Genomic DNA, 22792 nt, shown 5'->3' with positions numbered 1-22792 from the left:
GTATGTATATATTTTTGAATTAGTGTTTTTGCTTTCTTTGGACGCATACCCTAGAGTGGAATTGCTAGATCATATGGCAGTTCTATTTTTAATTTTTTGAGGCACCTCCATATTGTTTTCCACAGTGGCTGCACTCATTTACATTCTCACCAACAGTACACAAGGGTTTGCTTTTCTCAACATCCTTGCCAACATTCTCATTTCTTGTCTTTTTAATAACTATCCATTCTAAGAGGTGTGAGGTGATATTGTGGTTTTGATTTGCATTTCCCTCATGGTTAGTGTTGTTGAGCATCTTTTCATGTGCCTATTGGCCATCTATATATCTTCTTTTGAAAAATGTCTGTTCAGATTCTCTACCCTTTTTTCTAATCAGATTATTTGGTATTTTGCTATTGAGTTGAATGAGTTTTTAATATATTTTGGATATTAATCCCTTATCAGAAATATAATTTGCAATTATTTTCTCCCATTCAGTAGGTTGCCTTTTCATTTTGTTGATGATTTACTTTGTAAATAATTTCTTATTGAAAGTTATTTCGCTTAGGTCATGGAGCCAAAAGATTTTGGAACCAAATTTACATTAGAATAAGATTGAACACTTTTTACAAATTTTCAAACAACAAGTCATGCAAGGCAGTAAAAATAGCAAGGATTTAAAGAGCTGAACAGACCTGAGCTCCAATCTTCCATGTCTTACCTGATGTGAGACCTTAAGAATATTACTTAATTTTCACATTTCTCCCTTTGCAAAATTGGCATATTGAACTCTTTTCTACAGAGTTGCTGAGAAGGTTTCTAGTGTATGATCTGACACATAGTTAGCTAACATTGATGGCTCTTTACTAAACTGAGATGTAGAAAGGTTATGGGATTTATGCAGGATAGATCTGATTGATTTTGCAGATAATCTTGATCCAAAGTTGTTTAATTTTATCATTATTGAATAATTTTATCATTATGCCATCATGTACCTTAACACTGACCCTCCATGAATTATGCCATTTGAAGGTAAGGGTTCCAGATTTTCAACTAAACAAATTCTTGAGCACCTTCTATATATAAAACAATATGCTAAGCACTGTGAAGGATGCACAGATAATGAGACATGGAGCCTGCTTTCGTGGAGCTTATTACAGCCTATTGATAAAGAGAGATATACATAGATGTCTACAGCATCAGCAGTATATGAAAAGTGGATTTGTACAGATAGGCCAGGGAGGAAGAAAGTGCTTTCAACTGGGCGATGGGGACATTATTGTCATTTGTTCACTCTTTCAACAGATATTTACAATGTGAATAATGTCCTCAACTTGATAAGTTCTAGAGAAATGATGGCAAACAAAATGGTTAAATACTTGCCCACATGGAGCTTATAGGCTATTTTAAGATTATTATAGAATAATCACAAATGTATAATTTAAAACTACAGTAAGTGCTCAAGGAGAAAAGTTGAGGTTGCTGTGAGAACATATAGCATTCTGATAAAATTTAGTATCAAATTTAGAGGAAGCTCCTTGAAGAGGTTTTTTTTTTTTTGAGCTGAGGGCTAGGGTGAGTAGGAATTAAAAGGAGAGGATCCCAGGGCACGGCATAAACAGAATCGGAAGTGAGATGGAGCAACATGTACTCTAGGATGAGAAGAAAATCTATGGGGCTAAGGTAGGGCAGTGGAGGAGGGGAAAGGATATGAGAAGACACCGAAGAGTTACATAACGAGGCCATGTTCGAGATTTTGCTCTCTGTTTTAGGAGCAATGGGACCATATTGAAGGGTTTTAAGCAAAAATGTACTATAATCAGATTAGTTTATTTTTAATCATTGTGGCTGAATTGTGAGGTTGGAATGGAAAAAAGCAGGACATTAGTTCGGGTGAATGCTGGTGGATAACTTGTCCAGGGTGGTGGCAATAGAGATAGAAAGAGGTGGATGGAATGGAGAAATAGTTACGAAATAAAAGCTATGGAATTTGGTAATGAATTGTGTATCTCTCGGAAGGAGAAAAGGAAAGATCTAGGTTTCTGGCTTTTTCTAAATTGACTTCGGGAGTATTACCACCAAAATTATGATCCTGAGATCCTATGTCTGGCGGCATATACACATTATCATAGATTGCTGGGTAGCTGCATTTCAATCTCAGACTCTTTAGCAGGCAAATAACTAAGTTACACCATTTAATAACTGCTTTTGGGGACAGTGGGGACATTTGTAGAACTGGAAGGAAAAGAAGAATATTAACTTTTTCTGAGTACCTGTAATGTGTCAGGCATAGTGCAAGGTATTTTGTGCAGATAGCAAGGTTTCTCAGTCCTGGCACTACTGACATTTTGGGTTGGATCATGCTGTGTTGTGGGAAGCTGTCTTGTGCGTTGTAGGATGTTTATCAGCATCCCTGACCTCTGCCTAGTAGATGCCGGAAGCCCCCCCCCCCCCTTCAGTTGTGACAATCAGAATTGTCTCCAGAACCACTGATCTGAAGAATAAAGTGAGATATTTGAGTGGAGGGGAAAAGTTCATGGTATTTTATGTATCCATTAAATATATTCTAAAAATGTTCCTCTTAATCACTCTATTTTTATGTCTGAAAAGTTGAAAGATGTAATGACAGGCTTTTATGTTAAACTCAATCTTTTCCCTAAAAAGAAATCATACCTAGTATTAAAATATCTTGAGGGTTTTTAATTGTTAGAGATATTATCATTCATGAGTATCTATGCATATAATTTCTCTGGTGTAACAGTGACTGGGATTTGTCAGTTCAAATGTAGATACTCCACTCCTTAAAAATTTGAGTGTTCCTCTGTTTTAATAAAAATGTGTTTCTTCTCAAAAATATCTTGTAACTCATTACTTTACTCCATTCATATTCTTCTGGAATGTGGTATTTACAATTCTAGTCTGTCAGATTTGTTAATTGAGCCCTGTTGTTCAAAAAGCACTGTGTATGAGAATGAAAAACATCACATCAATTTAGGGATTCACTACAATTTAGCTACTAATAATGAAAATGAATATCTATGAATTAGCAGAAGAATTCCATAGTCAGGGTGATTTCATTTGTAGCCCATTTAAGAAAGCTGCTGTTCTCTGATATTTGCTAGTAGGATTGGTCCTACTGTGTGTAAATTTGCTTAACTATGAAATATTCTATAGGGCCGTTCTAAGAGTTGAGAATACTTAAATTATTTTAGACCCAAATACTGTGAAATCTTCTGTCATTACAGTACAAATAATTGTATAGCCCATTGATAATAGTGAAGAATCTCAGGACTTTAATGTGTAAAGATAAACTCCAATATGTTTGCCACTATGCTTCAAAAATTGAGATTTCAATGTGGAAATACCAAAATTGTAATTTTAATGTTGTGCTAATCATGCAAATATTTCACTTTCTTGGAATTTTCTGCTATCTCCTGGATTTATCATATGAGCTATGTGTATAAAGTACTACAACAACTTTAGGTAATATTAACTGAAAAGAATATTTTCCAGGACATTTTCTACTAGAGTACACATTTGGGTATACATAATCTGAAGGAAAAATATTGGAAGCAGAGGGGTATGCCTGTTGTCTTGCTTTACCTCTGAATTCCCGGAGTCTTAAAATCATAGCATAGAAAGCTGACTTTAAGAGTCAGCTACTCTATTTCTTTACCAGACAGCGTTATATAGCTAAACTGTTGTGGCCAAATGGAAATAAATCCCATTTTTAAAGACCTCTAGAGACATCACAGTTGGCAACCAATTCATGGTTCAGTGACCTTTACTGTTAACTGCTTCTTTTCTATACTTTTCCTAAGTCGTTCGTGCTATTATTTAGGCCCATTATCTACTTCTCTTCTGGCCTAAGTAGTTATTAAGATTGGCTGGTCCCTGTATTTATTAGACATAATCTGAAGACTTCTTAAGTATCTGTCCAGCTAACTTATTTTCTCAGACCAAAAAAAAAAAAAGCCTCTTCCTCCAGCTTCTGTATAACTTTTTCAAACATGTATCATCTTTCTGACTCATGTCTCCTGAATATGACAAGGAGATAGAAGAAATGAGTTTTTCTTTCTCCTTTCCTCCCTCCCTCCCTTCTTTCCTTCTTTGCTTCCTTATTTTCATTTTTCTTTCTTTTCTCTCTTAGCTTCTTCTCATTTATACCTAGAAATTATTGTCTAAACAATGTACATTCTTAGAGTAAGATTTCAAACTAATTAGATAATCTGGAGACCTTTGATGGCACATTCAAATGAGGAAGAAAATCTCTTATTCTAAGTGTGTGTATGTGTGTGTGTGTTTGTGAGAGAGACGGAGAGAGACAGAGAGAGAGCAAGAGGCTAAATTGTCCCAAACTTTTTGAACAGTTCTTTTTCTAAAAACTGTTAGTCAAGTGTACAATGTTTGTATATCTCCAAATATTTGGAAGAAAGCTATTCTTTTTCTTTTTTAGACTCAAAAGAGAACCAGAGTTTTATAAAATTATAAAATTAACGTGTATTATATATATGTATTTTATTTATATATATATATATATATATATATATATATATTTAGACTTTGATTAACTTCCCTTCCTCCCCCACCCAACCCCAAGAAAATAAAATCTAGGTGAAAACAGTATGCTTTGTATACAAACTCAACTTAGTGGCAAATTCTCTAATCCCTCACGCCTTTCCAAACTCCCTCCAATATAAGGAAATTTAAAGCTGTTCCTGGAGATGGATTGTAATCTGCACAATGTTGCAATGTTAAAAAAAAAAGAAAAGAAAAGAAAAACTAGTAAGGTTTTTCCTCTTAAAAATATATATTTATTTTTTAAAGTTTTTTTACCTTCCTATTTGACACATTTACCTTAAAAAGTATTTTTGTTAAGATATTATTCTCATGCTTCAAAAGAGTAGTATTTTATTCAATTTATAGTGAGATCAAGACAAGAAATGATTAAAATTGGTTCACCCTTAAGAAATGATTACGTTACATTTTTTTCCAAAAAGGTGAACTTTGTAAGAGCCTTTAAGTCTGTTTTCTTCTCACTTGTTAGTTTCCCATGTCTTTTTAAAACTCTAGCTAAATATTCTTTAAAGATTTTTAATGTCATGAGGAATTCTTTAAAACTATTTTTATGTGTAGGTAGTAATGATTTTAGATTAAACAGTTTATGACAGTTTAAATGTAAAATCAAATAGATTCTGTGTCCTATTGCATATAGTTCTCCCCAAACTGATTAACTAGTAGGGAAATTAGTACAGACGTGGATTTAGTCGAGAGACCTGGAAGACAGCCTTTGGTTAGTCATCTGTGACCTTGAGAAAGTTATTTAACAATTTAGGTTCTCCGTTTTCTCATGCAAAAAGATAGGGTTAGACTGATAAGTTCTAAGGTCACTTCCAGAGCTAACATTTTATTGTTTTATTGTTTTATTAGAGATAGAGACAGACAGGCTTTTCGTCTTTCTTAGGGAGAAAGGGGAGCCTTTAAAGCAGAAAAAAAAGATGAGACGAGTTATGTGGAGGGTGGGAGTGAAGCAGCCCATAAACCAGGAGCTTTAGAGGATAATGAATGAACAGGGTCCAAATGACTCTTGTTTTTTCTAATTCTTTCTGGACTTTCCTAACTGGACAATAATAGGCACTGCCTGTTGTGTAGATCTCTGCTTTCTGTATGGAAAAAAAAAAAAAAATCATTTGACCTGACCCTGAGAGAAATACAGAGAAAGGAGACATCTGAGAAAAACTTAAAGAAATTTCTATCATTTATTCTCCACAAGAGAAATTTGGGGATGATAATTTTCTTCGAATGAGAAAAAGGATTTTATTTGGAGGGTATAAATGGCATTTATTTGTTTACTGAAACTCGAACAAATGAAATTGTGATGGGCAGGTTTTCATTTAGATAAGAAGAATCACTTCCTGATAATCATGGTTGTTAAAAGCTTAAATGATCATTCAAGATAGGGTCCTCTCAAAAACCTCTGATGTTTTAGGAGCTTCTGTGTTAGATGTTGTTTTAGATAAGTTTTAGGGTCCTTAATATAAGACTATGAAAAACCTTACAGTTATCAGTTGCCATTGATGTGATATGCAATTGCATTAGCCTAACATTCTTTTTTGTGTGTGTGGTACGAGGGCCTCTCACTGTTTTGGCCTCTCCCGTTGCGGAGCACAGGCTCCGGACGCACAGGCTCAGTGGCCGTGGCTCACTGGCCTAGCCGCTCCGTGGCATGTGGGATCTTCCCGGCCCAGGGCACGAACCCGTGTCCCCTGCATCGGCAGGCGGACTCTCAACCACTGTACCACCAGGGAAGCCCAGCCTAACATGCTTAAACACACTGGATTTTAATTAAAAGATTCAACTGCTATGGTTCAATTGCTGGTAAAACCTATAGGCAAGGGAAAAGTGCTTTTTAAAATTTTAAATGAGCTGCTTCCCAGTGATTCTTTTGGTTTCTAACATGTTAAATATTTTTGAAACTGTTTAAGAAATTTTAAATTACTGAAAATACATGACTAGAAACTAGTTAGGAATCATTCCTTTGATCTCCTGACTTCAAATAAGGCTTGATTTTAACTGCTTGATTTAAGGCTTGATTTTATCAGTCTAGTGGTATCAAATTTATTTTCAGATTACCCAAAAGATAATTTTATGACCTTTTGTTTTCTCAAAGCAAAGTTCTGTTGCTGCAGTTGTCAGGTTCTCTCTCCTGTAGTTTCTGAACATTTCTTCCTGTCATTTAAAAGACATCATCTTTAAGGTTATGAGAAATGTAAGCAAGTCCCATCCTCTGTTTGTTTTCAAATCTGGATAGCATAGTTATGCTATGATAAACATTATGCCTGAGCAAATGAGAGTATGCTTTTTTTAACTTTTCTTGCCTGCGTGATTGAAAAATTATGCTTAGAGTTTTTACCTTAGAGTGAAAAGTAGACAATTTATTTCACTCACGTTACAGGGAACGTGTGAGTTAAAATGTGCTTCTGAATTACCTTTAAATTTTGCATATGTGGTAACAATAGGCAAGAGAACTCCTCTATTTTAAAACTACCATTTCACAGCAGCAGTGCTTGGCATAGTTCATTTATTTAAAGTACCGGAATGTATATCAAGTCTAATTAGTTGTGACTTGCTGAAAGACATGGACATTATTTATTTGAGTAGAATATATTGTGGATGTCTACTGGGCTATTATGAAAAAGCTCTGCATTTGACAGTAATTACCTTTGTTTCTAAAAGAGCAAAACAATTGCTTTCCAGTATTTTAAATATGTAATACGTGAGCTTTCTATGTTAAAATACCCAATGTTTCAGCATTGAAAACAGGTAATGTGTTTATAACTTTATTAGATAGTGTTATAAAGTTTTCTCTGTTTCCATAATGTGTTTACATTTTTCCTGTGTGTTTTCTCAATTAAAAATATGCAAGAATTCAAATATAATACCTTTTTTTAACCGTGCTACTCCAGCAGCACGTGGATTCTGCAAAATCCCTGGTCACACTTCTGACCTATGCAATCATAACCTGTATTTTAACCGGATCTTAGGGTGATTCTTATGCTTATTCAAGTATGAGAAGCATGGGTTTAATAGAATATCATTGACAGCATGAACCTTTTAAAATTAATCTGATGGTGGAGTTACAGGATTTAATACTTCTTTATCTTTGATTAAGATGCTTGATTTCTATTCTATGTAGCATTAGCAGTTAAGATTTATAGTGTGTTTTTAGACCCATTACATATATAGTTATCTAATCCTGGTAGCAAAATGTAAGGTCATTGAAAAGTGTTTTATAATTTCATAGCTATCATTCGTTGTAGCTCTGCCATTTAATCAAAGTAGAGATTTTAAGATTCATTTCTATTTTTCTTAAATGATTTATGATGATGCTGGAAATGCTAACAAATATTCATTCATGGACAGTATGAGCCATGTATCCAAATATTAATGTGTTCTTCATTTTATTTTAAAAGAACGACCATTGTTAAGTCAAATCTTATTACTTTTTCTGTTTCATTTTCTGTTTATTTTTATTTATTCCATGTTTTCTTTTTTTGTTTCGTTTTAGTTGGGTCTGGTAAGTTGACATTTTATTGGCCATCTTCTAATCATCGTGTCACTGTGACTGGAACTTCTCTTCCCCTTTCCATCCATACCCTTCCATGTCCTTCAACCAATCAGCCTCCATGTTTCACTTGTCATTGGCCACAAAGACAGACTGCACAGAATAAAGTCTGCAGGAAGTATGGGTAACTGTGACAAAGAGTAAAGGTAATGGGGTTGCTAACTTTATGTCTTTTTAAATGATGTGTGATCTGCATCCTTTTATTTTTTCTCTTTTTAAATGAGTGATAAAATAAGTGATAGGACTTTATCTTGATTAAGTACTATTTCAATTTATATCTCACAAGATAAACACATGAAGAAAAATAGGTGCCCAGAGGACAGTTTGGGTTTGGGGGATCCAAAATATGTTTATGAATCCATGTCTGTCTTTTTGTAACTGTTATTCAATATTAGTCATTAAAAGTCCTGCTGATGAATAACCTTGCACTTAGGGCTGTTTGCACTCATTCTCATTTCTATGTGTCAGAATCATTTCATTTTATGTAAGAAATAACCACATGATGTGTCTAAAATTTATCAAAGTTTGCTTTGATGAACAATTTGTCCTCATATAAATAAAGGTTTCTAAGTACTTTCATGATCAGTACTTTGGGGAAGGTCCATTCACATACTTTAAGGATGCTGGAGCACCATTTTTGGAGAATTTTTTATGGTGTTCCAGGGAATAATTTTGACCCTAAAAGAATCTCTCTAAGTTTTAAGTTGAAAAGCTATACACATATTATAAAGATGTCATTTCATACTAATACAGATAAGAGGATGGATTGTTCAATAATGGTGATGCAATAATGAGCTATTAGAAAAAAGTAGTTTTCTATATATGCAAAAATATAGATGGGTTAAAATTTAATAAAAGCAAAATACAGGGTGAAAATAGAGTGAATATTTATATAATATAATTTCATATGTATTATGTAATCTATATTATATAATTTTACTGATAGAACAACAAAAATGACTAACTAGATTAGAAAGACTTTTAATAAATGGAAGAATATATCTACAACATTTTTGAGAAGTGGATAAAATTTTAGCTTATCCTTAGTTCTTAGAAATCAAAAAGTTAAGCACAATTTAAAAGGCAGTGTTTGGATTAGGCTGATGTTATTTGAACCACTACCTAGAGTAGAGGGACCCCCAGAAATGGCTTCAGAAGCCACTTCATGGAACCCGCTCCCCTGTCCCCAAGCTGTTATCTATTTAGGAATTAGATCTTTGAGGAAGAATTTGTTTGGAGAAGTTTCCTAGCTTAAGAAGACAAAAAAAGTTTGTACACCATTGAGATAGAAGGTTTTTAATCTTTTCTAACATTCCAGCCCTTATAACCCATAACCCACACCCTGCCTTTTTGTTTAGAAGGGGAATACTGTATAGCACAGGGAACTATATTCAATACCTAGGATAAACCATACTGGAAAAGAATATGAAAAAGAATGTATATCTACATATAACTGAACAACTTTACTGTATAGTAGAAATTAACACAAAATTGTAAATCAACTATATTTCAATAAAATAAATTTTAAAAAGAAGTTAAGCACAAGAACACAATATCCACAACAAATAGGATATCAATGACAAGGTAATGTGAATATAAATGTTTAATCTCATTAATATAAAAGTGCCAATTAAGAGGAGATTCTGTTCTAAGTTTGGCAAGGATGTTAATGTTCAGTGTTTGTGAGGTTTGGGAGGAAAGTGAGGTTTGGGAGGAAAGTGTCCTATCAGAGAGAGTTTCAGTTGAAATAAACTTGAATAAAATTGAGAGGGATCTAAATCTCACCATTGTGTTTAACGGGGGAATTAGCAACAGTCTAAATTTAAAGACAATAGTTTAGTTAAATAATTAAGGTAATTTGTATTTAGACCATTAAACAGTCATTCAAGTGATACTGTAGGAGAATATTTTAAAACAATATGGTACAATTCGCATGGCTGAATTATAGGTAGCTTTTCTTTGCTTATCTAATTTTCTGTATTTTCAACACTGAACATCATATTAGTAACATGATTATGTGTTTTTAATTATGGCAAGTTTAAATATTGTAGCCCTTGAAAAATAGTCCAACATTTTATCATGAACATCAGATGCATATGGTGATTGGCCTTCTCAATCTAAATAGCTAAGTGATGATAGAAGATTGAAAAAGGCATATTTAATCCATTTAAAATTTTTCTTAGAGATATGTCTATATCTAATATTTAACATACATGTAGGAAAGGATTTTTTTCTAAGACATGCCTCGTGGCTGATGTCATTGTTGATGTTGGCTGGAGGATATGCCTATAAGATATAGTAAATTCATTTCCAGGCAAATATCCTGTGTGGAAGGATTGCTGCCGGATAAATGTAGTTTGTATAAGGGTTTGTATCCCTTGTTCCCACATAAGTCTTTGAGGTTTGAGGAGAGCTGGCGTTTTATAAAAGAAACATGGATTCTGGCACACGTTATTAGACATGGTTCTGAGATTTAGAAAAGAGACCACCCGAAGTTTTTACTTGTCTAAGTGATTTGAACATTTAGATTTTCCTACTCAAATTCCCTGCATATATTGGAAAGTCATATTTTCCCATTCATTTAATTAATCATTTGGTTTTCTTTCATTGAAACAAACCAAACTCTCTTCTGGATTTGGTTTATTATCCAGTCAGTCCTTTCAATTTCTTGGTCTGATTTCTATGTCAGTTATTCCAACCCTTAACTAAGGAATCAAACGCTCCTGTATGGATGTGTGTGGAGGAAAATCCTCAGGCAGTGATGTACACGCCTGTTATTATACCTGGATAATGATAGTGTTTGCCAAACTCATGAGTAAACCAGTCAATTGCAATCAGGGTTTTAAAAAATTATAAGCTAGAACGTCAGCATTACCAAATTGAACCTAAACTTATTCTCCTAACTCTGTATTTTCTTCCCTATAAGTTACAGGACATTTGAAGGCATTTGACCTGGTTTTTCAGGTCTCCTATAATTTTCTTGTCAAATGGTATGATTTCTACTAAACCTCAATTAAAAATAAAAAGGGAGTATAGAAGAAAGCACACTAATCTAGAAGTTAGGAGATCTAATTGCTTTCTTCAGTTCTGTGACCGTGCAAGTCGTTTTACGTATCCCCTTTTTTAAAGGGGGTTTACATTCCACTTTACACACATGTATATATGTGTATACATACAAATGTGTAAAGTTGATAAATGTATATATACATTTATACATTTATACAAATGTGTAAAGTTGATAAATGTATATAGACATTTATACTTTTATACAAATGTGTAAAGTTGATAAATGTATATCATAAATATTTGTATATATGTCTCAGATACAATTGACCAGAAAATATTTAGCAAGAGAAAAGAGTACCCTTTCAAATACTCATCTTCACTAACAAAGAAGTCATATTCTCATGAGCAGAGAAGTAGCACTTGTGGACATAATCTGAACAGACTTTTTGATTCATATTCACTTTAAGCAGTTATCGTAAGTGACTGACATAAATAACTAAAAGTACTTTTAAGGAAAAGGTTAGAAATAATGGAACAGTCTTAAAAAACGGATTATCCTGTATAAACTTTTAAGTGTCTGGCTTGAAACGTTCACTTCAGTTTGAACTGAGACAAGAAAGGAGAATAATTAGGCGTTTCAGACAGCTGATAACAAACGAATTTGAAAAGTGTAAACAGTAGGTAGAAAGACTTATATTCAGTGCACATTTTTTCCAATCATAAAGCACAGCCCCAAAACAAGCTTTTTCAATTTTTTTTTTTCAGCGAGTGACCCCATCAGCACACCTCATGTTTTCAGCTGCCATTGTTCTCAATGTAACTGACACAATTTTCTGACACTCTATTTACTGCTGGATGAAGTGGCCATTTAAGTCTGTATAAATCAAACAGTTTGGACAAAGCTGGCAGTATTTATAATGTCAGGATGAGCAGATGTTTCAGATTTGCCCTCATTTCCATATATATTCTGTTTGAACATGCCCTTGCCTATGTAAATGAAAGAGGCATTCGACTCCGCTATTGCTTTAAATTCATTTCTATTCAAGTAATTGGACTGAAGATTTTAAATGGTTATAATTTCCATGGTAGCATTTTGGGAGCTTTTGAGTTAAATTAATTTTAGGGCCTGCCTACATCAGGAGGTCCTTGTGTCTGTGATTAACATCCATGCACCTTTAAGCAGCTCTAAATAAGAAAAGATATTTATTCATACAAATTTCAGGCATACGTTGAATGTAAAGGGTCAAATTGTAGTTCAAGAATTCTTTTTAATAAGGTAGTTAATCTCAGAAGGTCAAGTAATTAAAAAGAAAAAAAACCTCTTTACAGAACTACACTCTGAATGTGCACTTAATTCAGCTTCATTTAGGTTAAGGATGAGAATTGGTACATTATGTATATCTATAGAGTACATAACAACTGGTATAAAATAACAGCAGCACTTGGGATATCAGCAAATTGTCTCAAATAGGACAGTGACTCCATGCTTTTGATTCAGGGTAATTTGTTTCATCTTCTTCAGAACCTCCACATTTTGTTGTGAAACCCCGTGACCAGGTTGTTGCATTGGGACGAACTGTAACTTTCCAGTGTGAAGCAACTGGAAATCCTCAACCAGCTATCTTCTGGAGGAGAGAGGGGAGTCAGGTATGACCTTGCTCTAATATTTCAATCAGTAAAGATGAGTGCCAGCTATATAACAAAAAGCAACAAATTATTTAGTCACATATCTGTCGCTTTAAGAGAACTGAGAAATCTCTGAGTGACCTAATCATTTCAGCAATAAAAGAGAAGACAAAATTTCCTACCTTGTTTTAATTCTCAAGTTTTCCCTGCCTAGTTTTGGTACACAGGGTGGTATGTAGAATAGTAATTGTTTTATTGTATAAAATTTACCTTTATTTCCAATTCAGCCACATTTTTTAAAAAACTACTTTTTTTCTCAACTTAATTACTTATAACTTTTTATTATTCAGAGATTTGTAATTATATGTTAAAAGAGATTTACACATATTTAAAACAAAGATGATAATTAGTCAGTGCAATTTTTCTGAAAGCACCAGGAATCTGAAGTGTCTTCTTTGCTTCTTTATGTTTTATCTATCATATATCTATCAATTAAAAATTCATCAAACTATATGAAAGTCTATGTAACATAGATGTCATATTGGACATAGTTCAGTATATTCTAATTCTTTGAAAACTGTAATATGTGGTCACCATTTGTTATCAAGTCCTACTCTCTATACATTTTATAAACCAGAATTTTCTATATATATTGAAGGTAGAATATAGAGATCTGTGGTCTTAAAAATTAAGTTCACTATTAGGCTTCAGCTTATTAAAAAGGGAATTTTGAAACACTTTCACTTTAAAAATAATAGGAAACTTTAAAATAGTTTTTTTTTTTTAGATTATTTTTTAACATCTTTATTGGAGTATAATTGCTTTACAATGGTGTGTTAGTTTCTACTGTATGACAAAGTGAATCAGCTATATGTATACATATATCCCCATATCTCCTCCCTCTTGCGTCTCCCTCCCACCCTCCCTATCCCACCCCTCTAGGTGGACACAAAGCACCGAGCTGATCTCCCTGTGCTATGCAGCTGCTTCCCACTAGCTATCTATTTTACATTTGGTAGTGTATATATGTGCATGACACTCTCTCACTTCGTCGCAGCTTACACTTCCCCCTCCCTGTGTCCTCAAGTCCATTCTCCACGTCTGCATCTTTATTCCTGTCCTTCAGACAGGTTCTTCAGAACCATTTTTTTTCTTTTTTAGATTCCATATATATGTGTTAGCGTACGATATTTATTTTTCTCTTTTTGACTTACTTCACTCTGTGTGACAGTCTCTAGGTCCAACCACCTCACTACAAATAACTCAATTTCTTTTCTTTTTATGGCTGAGTAATATCCCATTGTATATACGTGCCACATCTTCTTTATCCATTCATCTGTTGATGGACACTTAGGTTGCTTCCATGTCCTGGCTATTGTAAAAAGTGCTGCAATGACCATTGTGTACATGACTCTTTTTGAATTATGGTTTTCTCAGGGTATATGCCCAGTAGTGGGATTGCTGGGTCATATGGTAGTTCTATTTTTAGTTTTTTAAGGAGCCTCCATACTGTTCTCCATAGTGGCTGTGTCAGTTTACATTCCCACCAGCAGTGCAAGAGGGTTCCCTTTTCTCCACACCCTTCCAGCACTTATTGTTTGTAGATTTTTTGATGATGGCCAAAACACAAATTTTTTCTTATCTCTTAGTGACTTCAGTTCTTCAGTAAATGGACACATTTCCCTTTACTTGTTTCTGATACTTGTAAAAAATTATTCTCATTCATTTTTGATACAGTTATTCCTAACCTCTTTTAGTTTTTGCTTAAATCAACCTTGGGTGTGTTGCTTTATGATCTTGCTTCTACTATGTTCATACAAATAACACACAGGTAGTTTACTGACTGCACTCACTAATCATTTGTATGCAATGCCATCAAGTTCACTATAATTTTCACTTTGGTAGGCAAATATCAACTTGACTATTGTACAGAGGCTGTCATTTAAGTTCTAATACCTCAGTTGGTTCTAATACATTCATTTGGCCTCAAAGGACTAAATTTGCTGACAGCAAATTAAAGACAAGAAAAAAACAAAATATTTTAGTAGAACAGGAAGAATTGAAAGTGTATTATGTAAGAATATCTGTATAGCGATAATAGTAAATCCACTAGCAGTTATTCTTAGTAGAGTAATATTTAAATGATTCATTTAGTTATTTAAATAAATTATTCATTGTCATCTAAAATCTATAGCAAACTTTGAAATAATTTTGATTTGGTTTGTTTGATTTAATGATGTAACTCACTGTTACCTAAAATTTTGTCATTGGACACATTTCCATGCAATAGTAGTTAAGCCTTTGTAAATGACAAATGTAAAAAGGCACCTAAACTTTTAAAAAGTAGCAAATTTATTTGATTAGAAGAAATGTTGATATTCTTTATTTGATGAAAAACAATGACATGATATGTTTTTTACATGAAATATGCGCTCTCTCCAATGAGCATGATATTTTGATTCATAGAGAGAAATTTGTACCACAGAATAACATCACATTTTGTCTTGCATTTGTTTTTAAGATAACTTTCTGCAAAAATAAAACTCCATTATGAATTCTTAAATTCAGTATTTGATTAAAAATTTATAATAGATGTGCTCACCATTTAACCAGAGAAACAAGAAACTGTTAACAATTTGATAGATTAGTGAACTTTTATAATGGACAGGTAACAGACATAGTTATAATGGTGCCTAAATGATATTCTTAAACTTAATTTGTCAGAATGTGTTTAAATTTTAACGTTGTTTTTATACATGAAAAGATTTAGGGTTTAGAATCCTAATAGGCACATCTATGTGAAACAAAGCTTTTGACTTTGTTTTGGTTAAATATGTAAAACTTTTAATTCTAATGGTATCTAACTTCCTTTTATATCTAGTATTGTTTGAAACTGAAATTATAAAGGCATATATCCATATTTAGAATTCATTTAAATTTTCAAATAACCCTATTTAAGGCTAGATCATTAAACCTTGTGCATTTATATGTTTATGTGTGTGCACATCTATATCTGGGTATGTGTTAGAGGATATTTAGCTTATTTGCATACAGAAGTATGTGTGTTTGTGTGTGTGTAAATGTTTATACATCTATTTGTAAATATATGTATATATGTATGCCAACATGTTGGAAACTAGCAACTAACCTATTGTTATTCTTTCCTCCCAAATTCTGGGTTCTAGAATCTGCTTTTCTCATATCAGCCACCACAGTCATCCAGCCGTTTTTCAGTCTCCCAGACTGGTGACCTCACTATTACTAATGTCCAGAGATCTGATGTTGGTTATTATATCTGCCAGACTTTAAATGTTGCTGGAAGTATCATCACAAAAGCATATTTGGAAGTTACCGATGGTAAAGTAGAGCATTTTATTTCAAAATGTCCAAGTTTGGCTTAGGGTCTAAAGAGCGTGCCAGTAAATGCATTTATTTTCAACTTTGTATCCTTTCTTACAGCAATTTTGGTGTAATGTGAAAAGGATGAAGATACAATGATTAAATGTAAAATCATGCTTATTTTAACTTGGCTATACTATAAACTTCTAGCATCAAATTACATTCATAAAAGCCTAGCAATTATACAAGGCAAGTTTACACTGAGTAGTTGTACATAGGACTGTGTCCATGTTTTGGAAAATGCAAAGTTATTTTAAAATCTCTTAGTGTAAAATATCATCCTTTTTCTTTCCTCCATATTAAGGAGATAAGATAAATTGTTGAGAAATCCAACTCACAATTCATGATGAGTAAGTTTTTCTTAGTAATGTGGTTTTGTTCTTTTTATCAACTCTTCTAAGCATGATTAATTAATGCCAAATATATTATAAAAACACAGTAATGGAGAAAATCTCCAAACCATAAGATGGAGAGTAGTAAGAAGAAAAGAAACTATAAGTAAGCATGTAAATATATTAAAAATATATACATATGTGTATATAACAGGTTTCCCTGCTCTCCGAAAGTAGAGCATTTCTATGAAACCTTTTGTAAGCCAAAGAAATGGCATCAAGTGAAGAAGCAGTTTCCTCTTTTCATAAAAATGAAAATCCACGTCAGATTTATTTTGATTAGTGGGCACATGTACTAATGTAGGTCTTTCATAAAAGCAAAGTGGCTTAAAATGAACTTTCAAAAAATGCACAGTACCTGTATACACATATGTGTATATACATATATACATAAAATAAACATATATTCATTCTTTTTGTTGCTGTATAGTATTCCATTGTAGAAATAGCTCACAATTTATTTATGGACCCTTTATTGATGGGTTGTTTTCAGTTTAGGGCCTTTATTAATAAAGCTAAATATTAATATTTATTAATATTTATAAATATTTATAATATTTATAATATTTATTAATATTTATAAATATTAATAATAAGCTAAATATTTCTGTATAAGTCTATGGGTGGGCATGTGCACTCAATTATCTTGTTTGCCTTTTGGTGGATGCATATACTCATTTCTCTCGTTTTTGTTTTTTTTTTTTTTTTTCATTTTCTCATGTATTCTAGATACAAGTCTTTGTTTGATATATGTGTTATAAATATTTCTTCCCATTCTCTTAATGATGTTTTGTTTTTTTTTTTTTTGCCGTACGCGGGCCTCTCACTGTTGTGGCCTCTCCCGTTGCGGAGCACAGGCTCCGGACGCGCAGGCTCAGCGGCCATGGCTCATGGGCCTAGCCGCTCTGTGGCATGTGGGATCTTCCCGGACTGGGGCACGAACCCGTGTCCCCTGCATCAGCAGGCGGACTCTCAACCGCTGCGCCACCAGGAAAGCCCTCTTAATGATGATTTTAAGGTTTAAGTAACTAATTTTAATGAGGACCAATGTATTATTTTTTCTTTTATACGTGGTGCTTTTAGTTCCCTAATCTACCTTGAGACTGTGATGATATTCACCTGTGTTTTTTCTGGAATCTATTGTCTGTACTTTTGAGATTTAAGTTTTTAATCTATCTTGAATTAATTTTTGTGTATAGTGTAAAATAAGGGTCAAAATTCCTTTTCTTCCCTTATATGGATGCTAATTGTTTCAGCATCACTTATTGAAAAGACAGTCCTTTCCCCACTGAATTGCAGTGGCATCTTAATCATAATTCAAATGAGCATACATGTAGTGGCCTACTTCTGTTCTCTCTATTATATTCCATTAATCTATTTATGCAAGTATGTATGGTCTTAATTATTATAGCTTTATAGTAAGTCTTACACACTGGTAGTGTAAGTCTCCAATTTTGTTTTTCTTGTTTTGGGTTGGCTATTAGAGGTCCTCTACATTTTTTTATAAATTTTAAATCAACTTTTCAATTTCCATACACATAATACACACACACACACACACACACACATTTTAACATCCTAAACAAAAAAAAAAAATCAGAATTTTAATTTTGATTCCACTTAAATTATTGAACAATTTAAGGAGAATTAACATCTTAACAATCTGAGTCTTCCAATTTAGGGAATTTATCTGTCCAATCAAGTTAAATATATACCCAGTATCCACCAAGGTCTGACACATGGTAGACTCTCAATGGATATTTTTTGAATAAATGAATGAACAAAGAAGGAAGGAATGAAGAGCTAGGTGTTGGTTAAGTCAGAATTCAAAATTAAGATTGTCTCACTCAAAAGTCCACACTCTTAACACTATCTATGATATATATTATATATCTACTGCCCCAATACTTTAGAATGACCTAAAATGTTTTTACAGTTTCTTACATACATTAGAGCTATTAAATAATGATTGTGAAGACCATGTAATGAATTTGATAATGATTAATATAATCAATATATAGAAAAAGTAGAACATAGATTTGCACATATGTTTATGATTGCAACTTTATAAAGCAACTTGTATGTAAGGATATACATTAAAAAAGGCCAAAGAAAACTATAATAAAATATTTTCAAATATCTCTTATTATTCTCATAATTGAAAGCAAAACTTTCTAGGTGCTTTTTGACATGGCCTTATCGTGAATGGTTATATTTGTGAGCATAGATCAAGCATGTCAACTTTTGCTAAACTAAAATGAAAACAAAACTCCTAAATTTGTGGATTTGGGATTCATCCCTGATAGCCAATTCACTTCTAAAAGTTTCATCTTACAGTCTCTCGGGAGATTTAAGGTGGTTTTGTGTTTGCTGTGGTGGTACTGTGTTTTTAGTTTTGTTTTCTTTATTTTGGAGTCCATCAATATTGTACAAACAACTTACAGCTATGGACTCATTCTTCATAGGTAAACTGTACTTACTGTGAGTGCTGATAATATCAGTATTTACATCTTACCAAATCAAGTCGAAGAGAGGTAATAGGCAGAGTATTTTCTGGAAACTATTTGACTTTAGTTTCTTGACTTTCTTCCTTTACTGTTTGCAAACAGAACAAAGGCAAAGGCAGAATAAAACATGAGACACAGAATATGGCAGAGTAGCAGTTGTCTTTGAAATGTTGTTTTCCTGTAGCTGAGGTCTACCCCAATCCTGTTTGACACAGGAACATAGAAGTTCACATAACCTATTTAAGTGAAAATGTTTCTTCTCTTAATTACTAGAAAGTAAGAAGAAGTAGTTAGTGATGATTAAACAATGTATAAAATCTAAAATCACTTGCATTAATCTCTCAAAAGTTATTGATATACAGTGGAAAGAGCATTAACTTTCTAATTACTAGCTATTTGCCAATGACTAACTCTGATTTGGACAAGTCACGTGAACTTTCAATGTTTCAGCTCCCCAATTGCTGAAATGAGGTAACAGTTTACAGCCTAACCGATAGGTATTTGAGATATGTTTACAAACTGATGGCAATTGTGATATATGACTCTGATGTTTGCTGGGTTTTAGATGTGAATTTTACATACTTAAACCAGTCAGTGTGTGTATGTTATTCTGTATTCTTTTTCACTTAAAATTATTTTATGAATATTTTTATATGTATTAACATAGATTTTATGATTATTATTCTTGAGGTAACAAAAAATATTACTTCTGATGAAATACCCTCATTTTTTAGGGTCTTTAATCTTTCACTGAACATGTGGAAAACTAGGTAAACTTTTATAAACCCTGCTCTAAGAGGGTTATATCATCTGGTACACTCCTCATATCTGTACCACTACCACTTCTAATAAGAATTTTTTTTTATTGGAGTATAATTGCTTTACAATGTTGTGTTAGTTTCTGCTGTACAATGCAGTGAATCAGCTATATGTATACCTATACCCGCTCCCTCTTGGACCTCCCTCCCACCCCTCCCATCCCACCCCTCTAGGTCATCACAGAGCACCAAGCTGAGCTTCCTGTGCTATACCGCAGGTTCCCACTAGCTATCTGTTTTACGCATGGTAGTGTATACATGTCAATCCTCACCTCCCAATTCGTCCCACCCTCCCCTTCCCCCGCTGTGTCCACATGTCCATTCTCTACATCTACGTCTCTATTCCTGCCCGGCAAATAGGTTTATCTGTACCATTCTTCTAGATCCCACATATATGCGTTGATATATGATATTTGTTTTTCTCTTTCTAGCTTACTTCACTCTGTATGACAGACTGTGGGTCCATCCACATATATACAAATGACCCAATTTCGTTCCTTTTTATGGCTGAGTAATATTCTATTGTATATATGTACCACATCTTCTTTATCCATTCATCTGTCGTTGGACACCTAGGTTGTTTCCATGTCCTGGCTTTTGTGAAGTTATTCAGTGCCTCCTTTGTGCCAGGCAATATGCTAAGAACTTTAAACAGTTCAAGAATTTCAAATCTGACTGCTTATTTTACAGATGAGGAAACTGAGGCAGAGAATGGTGAAAAGATATACCCAGATCCTTCAGATACTAACTAGCAGAACTGAGATTTAAAACAAAAGTTTGACACTACCCAATGTAAAATGGATAGCTTGTGGGAAGCAGCCACATGGCACAGGGAGATCAGCTCGGTGCTTTGTGTCCACCTAGAGGGGTGGGATAGCGAGGGTGGGAGGGAGACGCAGGAGGGAGGCAATACAGGGATATATGTATACATATAGCTGATTCACTTTGTTATACAGCAGAAACTAACACCATTGTGAAGCAATTATACTCCAAGAAAGATGTTAAAAATAAAACAGAAAAACAAAAACAAAAGTTTGCACTGTCCAGTATGGTAGGCACTTGCCACGTGAGGCTATTTAAATTTGAATCAAAATTACTTAAAATTAAATAAAGCTACACATCCAGTTCCTCAATCACACCAGCCACACAGGTGCTCAGTAGCACTTGAAGCTCTTGGCTTCTGTACTGGAGAGCACAAATATGGAACATTTTCTTTTTACAGTGCTACGTCCTTCTGATTACAAAGTCCATGCACTTACTTTCTTTAAATCATATTTCTGTGTCTTACAAGTGCTATTTTATTACCTGATAATTCATTTTAATAATCCAAATGTGAGATATTAGACTCTATTTGAAATTTTTCTCATAAATCCTAAACTTAGTGTTGACTGCTAAATGTACTATGCATTTTAATTTGTATAACTTTGAACATTTCATCAGTATTTTATTCTAATCTGTGACAACACCAAAATGTTTCATTGTCTTTACCTAAAAACATAAAATTGCTTTAATGAACTTTTTTACCTCTGATTTACATATTACTATTTTATAGAAAAGGATCGTGATATCACAATTCATATAATTGTCTAGCTTTTTGAAATTAGCAAAGTACATGGAATATTTATTATTCCATTTATATCTTCATAGCAATCCCCTGAGCTGGTTAGAACAAGTATTATGATCCTCACGTTACAGGTAAAAAACCGAGAGTTAGATAATTTAAGGAACTTGCCTAAAGACACATGACAGATGGTGTAGCCTGATAATCAACCCTGCTCCTCTTTTCTTGCTTTATTTTTGTAAAGTACCCAGTGTAAACCAGGAAGAAATCAATAACAGAGAAACAACATCATTAAACTGGGTTAGGATAGGATAAGGAAGTGAGGATGACGCTAAATATGATGCAAATATCAAAGAACTGTAAAGATACAGAAGGTTGAATAAATCCCCAGATATTGGATTGTTTCTAAATATAACAAGACTACGAAATGTAAACCACTCTGTTACTGGACTTTATTATAATCAGTTATAAAGAAACACTCTGTTACTAATTCAGTTAATATCTGGAAATAAATATTCGTTCATTCTTATAATCAAGGGAACACAGGTGGTAGAGTCTTATAAAAACCCCAGTGCACTAAAACACTTATCATTATTTTTTCACACTTGCCAGGAGGGGCCTCTAATTTGATTTTAGCCAAAATCAACAGATAATGTAGAAAAGATTAAACAATTCTAAGCAAAGGAATTATTGGCTTATATTTTTCATCCATGGAGTATCTGAAACACTCCTGCCAAGTTTCAAACTCCAGCCTTCTAATATACCTCCACGGTATTAACAGATTTCACACCAGCAACCAAGGATGGAAGAGAATTGGAAGGGTGGAGTGAAAATGCACAGTTGCTGATTTCACTTTCTTGCTTTCTTGTTTTTCTTAGATTGAATGCCCCAAACTAATAATTATTGCATGATAAATGAGGGACAAATTGAAGTGTGACTCCAGCTTGTGAAAAATCTTTGGTGCATAAAACTTTGAACATGACACATCCAGCTTTGCAAATGGTTGCATCCAAAATTTAGTCACTCTGGCAACCAGTTTTGTTTAATCAGGCAATTTCTTAGAGTCGTCTTTTGAATATTTGTGACTTAAAAAATTTTTAACTAATATTCAGAATTTTAAAGTTTAATAATGAAAAATGAACTTTATTTTTAATGTTTATTCATTTAAACAACTATCTATGGAATTTCACCTAAATTGCCTATGTCAGGAGATCAGAACATCTCTCCAATGCAGGATTTATACTAGTTCCACTACAGTTGTTTTGGATTTTTCCCTAAAATTATGACTTTATTATCTCAGATAAAGATTTTAGGTTTTAGATTTTTTCATATAATAAGAGTAATTTTATTTATATGTTATAAAAATGCCTTCCATTGTT

The 22792-nt window shown here is 33.3% G+C and overlaps 1 protein-coding gene across 4 annotated transcripts in view; it reads left to right on the top strand.

Moving 5' to 3' along the window:
* ROBO1 (roundabout guidance receptor 1) overlaps positions 1 to 22792 on the top strand; it is a 952567-nt gene that overhangs the window by 852139 nt on the left and 77636 nt on the right. For 3 of the 4 annotated variants that reach the window (XM_007454543.1, XM_007454546.1, XM_007454545.1), the window contains 3 exons: positions 8048 to 8056; positions 12633 to 12757; positions 15922 to 16093. In XM_007454543.1, coding sequence (XP_007454605.1) covers positions 8048 to 8056; positions 12633 to 12757; positions 15922 to 16093 — 306 coding nt within the window. The remainder of the gene's footprint in view (positions 1 to 8047; positions 8057 to 12632; positions 12758 to 15921; positions 16094 to 22792) is intronic. The other variant, XM_007454544.1, reaches the window with a different exon arrangement.

Source organism: Lipotes vexillifer, unplaced genomic scaffold (genome assembly GCF_000442215.2).
Source record: "Lipotes vexillifer unplaced genomic scaffold, Lipotes_vexillifer_v1.1 scaffold1816, whole genome shotgun sequence".
NCBI classification, from domain to species: Eukaryota; Metazoa; Chordata; class Mammalia; order Artiodactyla; family Lipotidae; genus Lipotes; species Lipotes vexillifer.
Note: the sequence above shows the minus strand (reverse complement) of the source record. Positions and strands in the feature narration are given on the sequence as shown.